Source organism: Colius striatus, chromosome 4 (genome assembly GCF_028858725.1).
Source record: "Colius striatus isolate bColStr4 chromosome 4, bColStr4.1.hap1, whole genome shotgun sequence".
Lineage (NCBI taxonomy): Eukaryota > Metazoa > Chordata > Aves > Coliiformes > Coliidae > Colius > Colius striatus.
In genome coordinates, this window is record NC_084762.1 from 5,207,099 (window position 1) to 5,218,143 (window position 11,045).

An 11,045-nucleotide genomic window follows, 5' to 3' on the forward strand; every position below is an offset into this window, starting at 1 on the left:
TAACTTTTTAATAATGAAACCTCCCCAAATGAGAACACAGCTTTGGGCAATAAGCCAGTTCAAAATAAAACACAGGTACAAACCTGAAAGTTGGTCCCCTGTCTCTTTCCAGGTCAGACGCGCCTCCACTCATATGAAAGCCAGACCTGCATGTATTGACAAATAACTCATGGTTTACACAACCTTTTCTACTGAAATGCAGGACATCATGTTTAGACCTCCTAAAGACTCCATCTAAGAGTAAAACCTCTGGTGTCCCTGTCTATGTCCTATCACTAGCTACTGCGTAGTACTTCTCATGTGAAATCAGGAGGGGACAAAAAACCTCATCAAGTTAAAAAAAGACCAACATCCTTTCCTTATCATAGTAAGGAATGTTTTTCCAGCTTCTGCTTTCCTCAGTCTACGCAACATTGCCCCTGCTTACCAGAGACCCTTTTAAACCTCTACTTCATAAACACAATTTCACTCCTCCCTTCAAAATGGAAAATTCAAGTGATTAAAGCAAAATAATCAGTCTAGGGCACAGCAGTTCCTCAGCCATGAAGCACGTGTGGGTCAGAAGGAGCTGCCAGCAGGGAGGTGTTCCTCTCAGCAATCTGGGGAACCACTGCTCTAGTCTCCTGTTTGCACCTATATGAATGTGCCAGAACTTTAATTGTTACAGATCCAAAGCCTGATTTAAAACAAACAAACAACAATTAAAAAGAAAAACTCAAAATAACCAAACAGTATGAATTCAACTCGAAAATAAATGGGGGAAAGTATTATTTATCATCCAAGGGATATTTCTGTATACAATAATCCTTTAAGTAGCACACTAAAAAAAGTTATCACATGCTGCCTGTTACCACCTTGTAACATGTTTAATCCCTACTTAGTGACCATGCCCTGTGTTTTCACATTATACTACCCCTTTAGCAAACAAATAACTGTTGGGGAAGAGGAAGAAACCAAATTAAGGTGAAAGGGAACTGAGAAAGGTAGAGAAACAATAAGAAGAAAACATCCTTTTTTTTCCTCCAGTCTGTTGCTAGTAGATTGCATCAGCAAGTTATCACTAACATCTCAGCTACATCAATTGTCAGCATCATTCATAAATTCAGCACATGTTAGGGAAGAGAATTTTTTCTTCTTCTTCTTGAGCTGCAATTACTCAGGGAAGGTCAAAACAGAATAATACTTGAGGTCCTCAAGAAAAATCGCACCAATTGTGCTTACTGTATCTGAAATTTTATCTCTATACCAGATCCTTTGAGCCTGCCTGAAATCTCATGAGACTCTACCTCTAAGTGTACAGGCAAATCGGGGCATTTCCAGGAGCAACGCCTGCAGGAAAGAGTGTCACAGGGAAACGGACACAACTGTCGCCAAATTAATGTGTGTCAAACGTGAAACCTTGTTACCTTGATACTGCCTTTTTTACATGTTTTGTGGGACATGTGTTTCTAAGTGACAAATCCATTCGCACACCATTCCAGCAAGAAAGGCTTCTGCTGCAAGTGATGTATCTTGAGGAAAAAGTCAAATGTGCATTACAAAAAGAAAAGCAAATGCTGCTACTCAAAGACAAGCTTTTCTAAGCACAGAAAGTAACACTGGGCTTCCATACAAGTGCCTACACTGTACTTAAGGGGTTTTTAGGTACTGCCATAATTCACTTAATGCCTTAATTCTAAAAGGCTGAAAACACTACCTGGCCGTGATATTAACAACATCTGAATGATAACTAATTCTAAAGAGTACTCTAGCAGCAATGTGACACTACTACATGCCACAAACATTTCTGAGGCTGAAAGCAACAGCCATCAGTGACATCGCTGCTGCAGCCCCTGAGCCACACCAGCCACCTCGACTCCTGAACCTCAACACACTCTGCAACGACTGTGACCCACTGCACTTCCCCCTCGCTTTTATGCCTTTCCACCTGGATCTGTAGGGACAAATTAAGGTTTCCTTACTGAAATCCACCACTGTTTAAGGAAAAGCCCAGCCCAGACTTGGGCTTATACAGGAGACAGAAGAGATGCAGCTCATTTTTGCACGCTTGAAACTGGAGAAGCTGACACAACGGTGCATGCCTACTTTTTCAGTCCCTCCTTCTCTTTGTACGTGATCTCAATGAAACCTCGGGTGTAAAACCCGTTTCCTCTGCTCTCGCCGTTTCCTGCCTCCCTCCCTGCTTTGCTTTGCAGCAGGGGGGATACCCGGGGCCCAGCCGACACCTCGCAGCCGCCCAGCAGCCAGGAGGGATGCTCAGCTTCCCCGCTCTCCTGCCAGGCGCTTATGGAAACGCAGGCGGGGATGATCTTTTCTCCGTTTTACCGCGACTTTCTCCCTTTTTTTACGGCCACATGGATGACACCTGCTCCCTTCTCCGGCTGCCTCCCCCGCTGCGGTGGCTGGCTGCCAGGCCTGGCTCTGCCCAGGCTTGCCCGAGCATCCCCAGAGGAACGGGTGCCTAAAACCAGGGAACCAAGCCGGCGGGGAGCGGGATGCGACCCCGAGCTGCCGCAGTCATGCCCCGCCGGCGCTCGGCCTGCCACAGCGGGGGCAGGCGGGCACCGGCGGCTCAGCCAGCCCCTCTCCGAATCAACGCGGGTGAGAGGGAGGGAGCGAGGGCAAAGCGAGGAGAAAAAACCCCGCGTTGAGGTGGGGTTTCATTTCATTCAGGCCAAGGCGAGCGCGAAGTGCCGGAGCCCGGCGACCCTCCCCGCCGCCCCGACTCACCCAGGGTCTTGACGGCGACCTGCCGGGTGAGCGGCGGCGGCAAGTTGACGCAGACCAAGTCGACGTCCTGGTGCAGCAACACCTCGTCGATGCGGCTGGTGTAGAAAGGGACGCTCATCTCCTTGGCCAGCTCCTCCGCCTCCTCGGGCGTGCGGCCCCACAGCGCCTTCACGGCGAAGCCCTCCGCCTTCAGCAGCGGCACGATCACCCGCGCCGTCAGGCCGGTGCCGAACACCCCCACCCCGGGCAGCATGGCGGCGGCGGCGAGGGGCGAGGCGGATGGCACGGCGAGGCAACGGCGGGGCGCTCCCTCCTTCCCTCAGCGCCGGCCGGGGCGAGGGTAGACGGCCGCCGGACGGGCGGGAGCAGGAGGCAGCCCCCGCTGGCTGCTGCCGCTGCCGCCGCCGGGGCCGGGACCAGCCGCCCCCCGCCTCAGCAGCGCCGCAGCCGCCGGCTGCCCCGCCATACCCGCACCATCACACACGGCTCCGCGGCGGCGCCGGCGCTGCCCTCCCCTCTCAGGGCGAGCGGGGGTGGGAAGGGACAGCCTCCCTGCCCCGGCGGAGGCGGCCGAAGGGCGTGGGGAGTGGCGGCGGCGCGGAGCTCAGCACCGCTCCCTGCCCATGGTCGCCGCGGGCGCCCGCTCGCCGCGGGGGGGGCGGGGCCTGGCCGCCACCTCCCGCGGTTCCTGCCCCGCCCGGGCCGCCCCCGCCGCGCCATTGGCCACCGTCCGCCCCGGGCCCGCCCCGACACCGGCCCCGGCGGGAGGCGCTGTGCGGCGCCGCGCCGCGGGGCGCCCCCTGGGCGCTGGCGGCAGCCGCCCGGCCCGGCCCGGCCCGGCCCGCCGGCGGCAGCGCGCCTCGCGCTCTGAGGGGGTGGCGGGACCGCGGCTTCCGAGGCGGCTCCCGCCTCAACTCGAGCCCCTCAGCGCAGTCTGAGGGCCCGCCAGGGTTCTCGGCCGCCTGGCGGGTTGGATTCAAGGCATTTCCCCTCCCGCACGGCCGGGAATGGGAGGCCCCCCGCCTCGTTCCCCACAGGAGAGCCGCTGAGGGGATGGGGACGTGCTGGCGGTCACGGGCGGTGAAGGCACAGGAGAGCTGGCAGAGCCGCAGCGGCAAACTGGCGTGAGCCTGCCGTGTCCACTGGCCTTCAGCCATCTCCTCCAGAACTTGGACGTCCTGAAGCTTGAGGGGAGCAGCCCCGAGTGCTGTCACCTGCCAGGCATGGTGCGAGACATCAGCGCTCAGTGCTCCTGAAGTGCCCGCCAAGCCGGGACACCTTGTAAGGACCCCACCAGCTGCCTCTGACCAGACCGTAGGTCATCAGCTCCCCTCATAAACATCAGGTCGCACCAGCTTCGCTGGCACATACATTGGTTGGAAGGACTGAACAGTAAAACCTGAGACTACCAAACCCCCAGTGCCCCACGCCAGCTCCTGCTCATCCCACCTTTGTCCCTGGTAAGGCTGAACCAAGGGCCTCCACAGCCGCACTCCAACCAACACAGGGCCTACCAGGGAGGCCCAGGAGCAGCTGAGGACCGCAGCACCCTTTGGCCCCACACAGACCCCGCACTGAGCTCATTCTCGAGGTGAATCTGTGCCCTGACATTGAGCAGAGACCAGCTGGCCTGAAAGCAGAGTAGCTCTGGTGAGTGCCACACAGTTACACTGCTATCTATCTCACTCTTAAATTACAAAACTTCCTGCTTCCAGTCAAAGGATAAGAGTAAAGATGTTGTATTTCAACCTAGTGTCCTTTTTTTTTGCCAGTTCCTAGGAGAAAGGAAGAGAAGGGTAAGGAAGGAAAGGAAGGAATGAGAAAAGAGGAAAGGGAAAACAAAAAGACAAAAGAAATTAGAAACCCTTCCTATATTAGGCTCCTGGAAACGTGCCAGGGACAATGTCGCAAAGTAATCCACCAGTGTTCAGAAAATCAGGTTTGGAAGCCAGCACTCCTTTCCCATACTCTGTCAAAGAGGTGTTTTTTTTCTTGCCACCATCTCACAGCAAACACTTCTTTATTACAAAAAGCACAGAGGCTGAAAGCATCGCCACCAGTTAAACATGTTTTGCTTTCCGTGCGCCAGTGGCGCTGAAGTGAAGGAGACGGATACTCCTTGGCTTCAGACAATTGCGACACCATCCAGATCCATTTGTCAAATAACCGCAGCGGTATTACCTTTCTTTAAAATACAAAGATTGTGTTGGGGCCTTCCATCAGCCATTCGAACCTGTTTACATGGGGTGCTCCCAAGGCAAGCAATTTGGAACGGCTTTCTTGTCTGATTTGCTTGTCTGAACACAATAGTAAACCCTGAGGAAGTAGCCAGCTTATAGGAACAGGGTAAATGTGTGAAGGTTGAAGACAAATAGGTGCTATATGTTTATTTAGTCACTATATAGCTTTTATTATTTCAGTAGGCACAGGATGCTTTATGAAGATCATTGCTTTGAGAAATTTCCAGTACAGCATAGAAAACGGGACTGAAGGACTCGTGAATGAAATTGTTAGACTCTGTTAAGCCCATTGTTTTCTTAGAGAGAAATTTTCCTTGCTTTGCTTTTTTACATGTGGAGTTTTCTCCAGTTTGGTTGAGGCTTTGTAGGCAAAGATGAGCAAATGGCAGGTGGCTCTCAGCACTCCAGTGGCCAAGTCGACCTCAGAAGGCATTGCAATGCCAAATCATAGCACCACATTCCCCTTCATTCGATGCAGGGACTTTTGAGCACATGATCTATACCATTTTTACTGAAATAGAGTCACCACACTGCCCTCATGAGCACCCAGAAGGGCTGAGGGAAACTGATGCTCTCAGTAGTGCAGACCATGTCCTCACCACAACGTAGGCAACCACCAGGATGAGCAAACGCAGAAGCTTTGCTCCAATCCACATCATCATTACCACCAGTTGCTTCTGACTTGAAATACTATAAAATCTGGGCAAGACTTTTTGTGCAAAGAAGAAAAAGTTAAGGTGGCAGCTAAGTGCCTTGCTTTGAAGTCATGTCTGACCCCGAGCTCCATTTATTGAACTGCAAAGCCTCTGGTGTTCTGTATATTAGATCTTGCCACTTCTAAGCCTGCCAGTCTTACCAGGACAATGGCATTTTGTTCTTAAGGTTGCTAAAGCTTCCTTGAAGGAAGATATACACTCAGAGATTGTTCTCACAGAGACAACAGTTTTGTTTTCTTGCATTCTTTTCTTAGCCTGAAATAAGTTATTAGAATAAAGTTGCATGTAGAAAAAAAAACCCCATAAAAGTCTTTGTGGATTCTGTAAATGAAAGCAACCATCAGGAAAGTGTCATAATTCTGTTCCTTGAACATATTTCAGTTGAGTTGTGTGGCTCTGGGTCATTATATTGTACATACAGGCACATCACCAACTTTATGGGAGAAATTCCAGCTTAATAGCTCTTCTACAGAATTCTCTTAGAGTTTGGGGTTTTTTTTTGCACAGATTTGAAACTATCCCCTCAGCTGAATTTCATACATTGTATCTTTCTGTAGAACTGCATTGGTTTCTTTTGAAAGAAATGTTGAGGTTAGAAAAGTCAGAAATCTTGTGGGCTTTTATTTTCTTTTTAATTATTTTTATTTAACTCTTATTTAGCCTTGTATTTAGTTTTATTATTGTTAGAGAGTAAGTTGAAAGTGCTCGATATGAAAGGATATATGAAAGGTATGAAAGAATCCATCAAGCATACATGATGTGCAAATACTTGTTATCTGTTGGCTTAAATAAAATGCTGAAAGTTGTTGGTCTTCCAGATCCAGATAGCACTTAGCAGATAAAAGTCCTCGATTTGCTTTCTGGAGATGGGAAGGTATCTTCCCACGTACTGCAGAGGTTTCTATCTACAGCCTGCTGAACTCAAGGATGAAGATATGTTTGACAGAGTACCAGAATCCCACATGGTTTCTTTATTATTTCTCTGTACTTAAGAGGAAAACTGGTCTTTTTCAGACTTTTTAAGCGTTTATCCTGTCAGAATCCACAGCTGGGTTTCTCAAACCTCTCATAAATCAGCCTGGACAACAATGGAAATAGCTGAATTGCACATAGCTTCAGTCAAATCCTGAAATGGAGCTTACTGTCTCTCCAAGTACTTCTGAAGTTCCAGGATTTTAAGATTAATTAGCTAATTTCCTTTTACATAAATCAGCGTCATCAAACATGAAGCGGCTGTGAATTTTCATTAAGCAGTTGGCTCCTTTTCGGGTATGAGGTTTGCCATCACCACTACTGGGCTTCTTCTATGGCTTTGAGGCTTGAAATTATTTGCATGGAAATAATAGTGCTTTGGAGAGGAGGAAAAAGTGGTGATTCAGACCTGTCTGGTTCTCCCACTCAGCCCTACTGACTCATCAGCACGAGAAAGGATGCGTGAGCTGAGTTGCTCAAGTCCTCTTTTACATCTAATGCCGCACAATTGACAGTTTCTCAAGCTGGCAGGAATTTGTTCTCAGTTTAGTGTCTCTTTGAATGCATCTCCACTGAGACCATCCACAGAAGTTCTTGCTCGGGATCTAAAGGCAGGAACTGCTTTAACATTTGTAGTATTAAATGGTCCAAAGTGCAACTTTGGAGAGGATGAGATAAGAGCAGACCACATGTGCTAGCGAAGGGTTCATAATACATTCAGCCCTCCTTCATCCTGGTCTGTGGGAACTGTGCTCATGCCTGGAGCCTCTGAGCCTGTTGAGCTCATTCTCCCAAGTTCTTTCCTTCCCAGTTTCCAGAGCCTTTCTTTAGAAGAGATAGATGCCAAGAGTGGATGGGCTGTGAGGCAGCCAGTGAAATTACAGTCTTGAAACTTCCAGAAACCACAACACTAACGATATAGTTCTGAAGGCGCTGGTGCTCTGTTCACTAAGGCACAGAGAAGAACCTAAATAAGTTCAATTTGCACTCTGACAGTGTGAGCAGCCTATGAAGGAAGAAAAGTGCATGTGTTCCCACTGTATGTGACGAGAAACTGAGGCTCAGAGCCGATCATGGAATCATGGAATGGTAGGGTTGGAAGGGACCTTTAGAGATCATCTAGTCCAACCCCCCTGCAGAAGCAGATCAACCTAGATCAGGTCACATAGGAACATGTCCAGGCAGGTCTTGAAGACCTCCAAGGAAGGAGACTCCACAATCCCTCTGGGCAGCCTGTTCCACTGTTGGGGGTTTTCTGGGTGCTTGAGGGCAACTAGGCACCTAAAATGGGGCACTCAGCTGATAGTTTTGGCCTTCCTGGCTTTCCTAAGCTCCTTTTCAGTTCAATAAGGTGAGAAAGCAGGTGGGGAACTTGTTAGCAAAGATGGACAGGAGATTCCTTAATGAAAGCAGGGGATGGGTGCATAGCTGTGTGGGTGCCACCATGCCCTGTAATGGTGTAATATATGCTTAAATCTCACATCAGTCGTTCCCTCCCAACAGAAACTTGGGTGAACGCAGCAGACGGCACGCATGCAAGCCCTGAGTCATCAGAGGTGTTGCACGCTACCCGCCTGCTGATGAAATCCCTGACATGCCTTCAGCAAAGCAGGCCTACTGGAGGCATACCTAGAGCACAACACTGGCTATTGGATCTGCCCAGGAGGCAGAATTCCTGCCCACAAGAAGGTTAACTTTCTGTACCTGTACCTGAGCTGTTTGCTGCTCTGCCTGAGCTCCTGTCAGACATCCAGAGACCCTGGACAAACCCAATGGACTGGACAGAAGTAGCTAAAGCTTATTAAGCCACCTTAGCAAATCCATGGGTGTTGAAATATGTAAGTAGAGCCGTGGAGAAGGGGATTGGCACTTTACTGAGGGAAAAAGAAATAACAGGGTGAATGAGTAGTATAGAAATTCTTAATTCCAAAAAAAATGGTTTTGAGCCTAAGCAGTAGTTTGTGTCATATCACACTTGTCAAGTGCTGTGCAAATAGCTGTAATATGCTGCCAAAGGGGTTATTATTTTAGCAACAGAACATTGCATATTGCTTGCAGGGCAGCTGAGATGTTACTTTGGGATGAAAATGGCAGAGATCATTACTTTGTTGGTAATGCAGGAGTGCGTGAAAGCAAGCACATGTGATTTCCAGACTTCTAAGGCTGCCAGTGCAGAGTCGGGTTTGCAGGGGTTCCGTTTGGTAGAAACCCCTCTTGTATATGGGTCTGTAGCACAAGACTGCACCACGCTGATATCAGGCACCCCTCCTCCTCAAGTGTCCTCTCTTTGAAAGCACCTGGGACTTCAATGTGACTTGCAAGAAGCCTTAATGGAGACAAATAAGGAAGAGGTCTTAAAGGAAAATGTACCTATTGCCTGAATAACTGGAACATAAGAGGTTCCAAAGAAGTTCAAGGAAGAATTTCTTCACTGTGAGAGTGGCAGGGCACTGGAAGGGGCTGCCCAGATGGGCTGTGGAGTCTCCTCCTCTGTGGACATTCCAAACGCACCGGGACAAGTTCCTGTGTGACCTACTCTAGGTGGTCCTGCTCTGGCAGGGGTGTTGGACTGGATGATCTTTCAGGGTCCCTTCCAGCCCTTGCGATTCTGTGTTTCTATAATAACTTTTAAATGGCAGACATGTTAAATATTGCAAATTTATACATTGTTCCAGGATACAGACAATCAGTTACAGGTCACAACAGAAAACCCACTGCTCTTTAACAAAGGCTCAGTGATTCAGGCAGAGTGGGCAGGAATTTCTGCCTACCTGTTCCCACAAGCCCTTGTCCTGTGTATGCTAAGAAGATACCAAATCCCAGGAGGATCTGTTTCCTGGGAATAGGTGAAGCTGGCTATCTGCCTCTGGAGAGTGTTCTAATGCAGGCTTACGTCCTGCTGTTGGTCTATACACAGATTTTTTTCTGCTACTCAGTACAGAAACTTGCACTTTTCCTATGACTTGTCTGAAACCAGATTTGCTAGCTTCCTGGACACACTGAAATGCTACCCTTCTCTTTCCCCTGCTAAGGCTATTGGAGGTAAAGGCACTGAGACTGGTATTTACTGCATTACCTACCGAGGTCCATGCCAGCCTGAAGTATCATCCTTTGATCCAAAGCAGCCTTCCTCATTTGTTTTCATTTTGAATTTATAGCACGTGCATTTGGAGCTCTGGATGAGTACTGTGATTATTTTTAATCTGAACAGATAAATGCAATTGTGGAGCCTTCCTTTTTATCTGTTGAGGAAAAAAAACCCACAATGAAAAAGAAACATGAGTTAGGTGTACAGCAGTACTCTACCATAAGCAGGGTTAGTGCAGTTTGCTTTCAGGCGTTGGCGTGCCTCAGCACAGCTATTGCTCCTCTGAAATCATGCCCTTTAAGACTGTAACACTGTTAAATCTGAGGCCTTAGATTGGACAACTGTACTGACATGCCGATGTTGAAGCCTGGCCTGCATTACCTGCCCAGTGACCTTGTTTCATGAAATCAATAATGGTCAATCCTGTGTTCTTCCATTGTGCAAAGGGCAAATTCAGTCCAGGGAGTTTCTGGGCTATTGACTGTTTGCAAATTCTCCTTTATCTGTAATAGTAAAATCATTCTTTTTGGTTATTTCTTGAGATGCTTTCTTCAATACAGGTGAGTACTGAGCCTGTATAATGTCTGTAGTGAAGAAGGGGAGCATTGTCCTTGGGAAGGCAGTAACTTTTCCTGGATGGAGCAGGAATGCCAGTCCATCCCGGAGTTCTCTCTGGTCCCCATCCACACAAATCAAGGAGACTGTCAAGTGCTTCAAGGAATCAGAAACTTGCAGCACTAGCTTCCTTATAACAAAGAAACAATCAGATGAATTTTCAGTTCTCTTCCTAAAAGCCAAAGGTATTTCTTGACCTTTTTCAAAGCTGGAGCCTTTCTTGAAATTAGGCTTCCGCTTCCCCTTCCTCTTCTGCCTTGCTCTGTGCCTCCTGCTATTGTCATTCAGAACAGGTCCTCTTCCAGTGTGCCGTAAGAAGCATGGTAAAAGTAAACCATTTCTGGTGTCTGGGCCTGAATCATCACTATCAAAAGGAACAGGAGAGCTGGCTCTCTCATCAGATATGCAAACGGAGGCAGGCAACCGGGCACCAGTTTTAATGAGGTTACATTTTTGAGATGTTCTTTGAAATCATAACAGCGAGAGAATGACTCCCAACTCAAGATAAACAGATAATTTCCACACCAGAGATTCCTGTTAATATTTAAGCAAGGCTTAATCTTCTTCTTGAAATGAAAATGCACTCTTTCAAAGGAACTTTATTTAAGAGAACATGTCTTCAAAAGTATTTTAACAGCTCAGATAACTAATTATATATCATCATCAGACTTCAGGCATTAATCA

The 11,045-nt window shown here is 48.3% G+C and overlaps 1 protein-coding gene across 2 annotated transcripts in view; it reads right to left on the minus strand.

Annotated features, from left to right (window-relative positions):
• Positions 1–3,369, minus strand: part of GFOD1 (Gfo/Idh/MocA-like oxidoreductase domain containing 1) — a 71,158-nt gene extending 67,789 nt beyond the window's left edge. Inside the window, exon 1 of one of the 2 annotated variants that reach the window (XM_061995460.1) lies at positions 2,731–3,369. In XM_061995460.1, the coding sequence (XP_061851444.1) occupies positions 2,731–2,983 (253 nt within the window). In that variant the 5' untranslated portion in view covers positions 2,984–3,369. Of the gene's footprint in view, positions 1–83; positions 103–2,730 lie in introns of those variants that run through there. The other variant, XM_061995463.1, reaches the window with a different exon arrangement.
• Between the last annotated feature and the right edge of the window lie 7,676 nt (positions 3,370–11,045).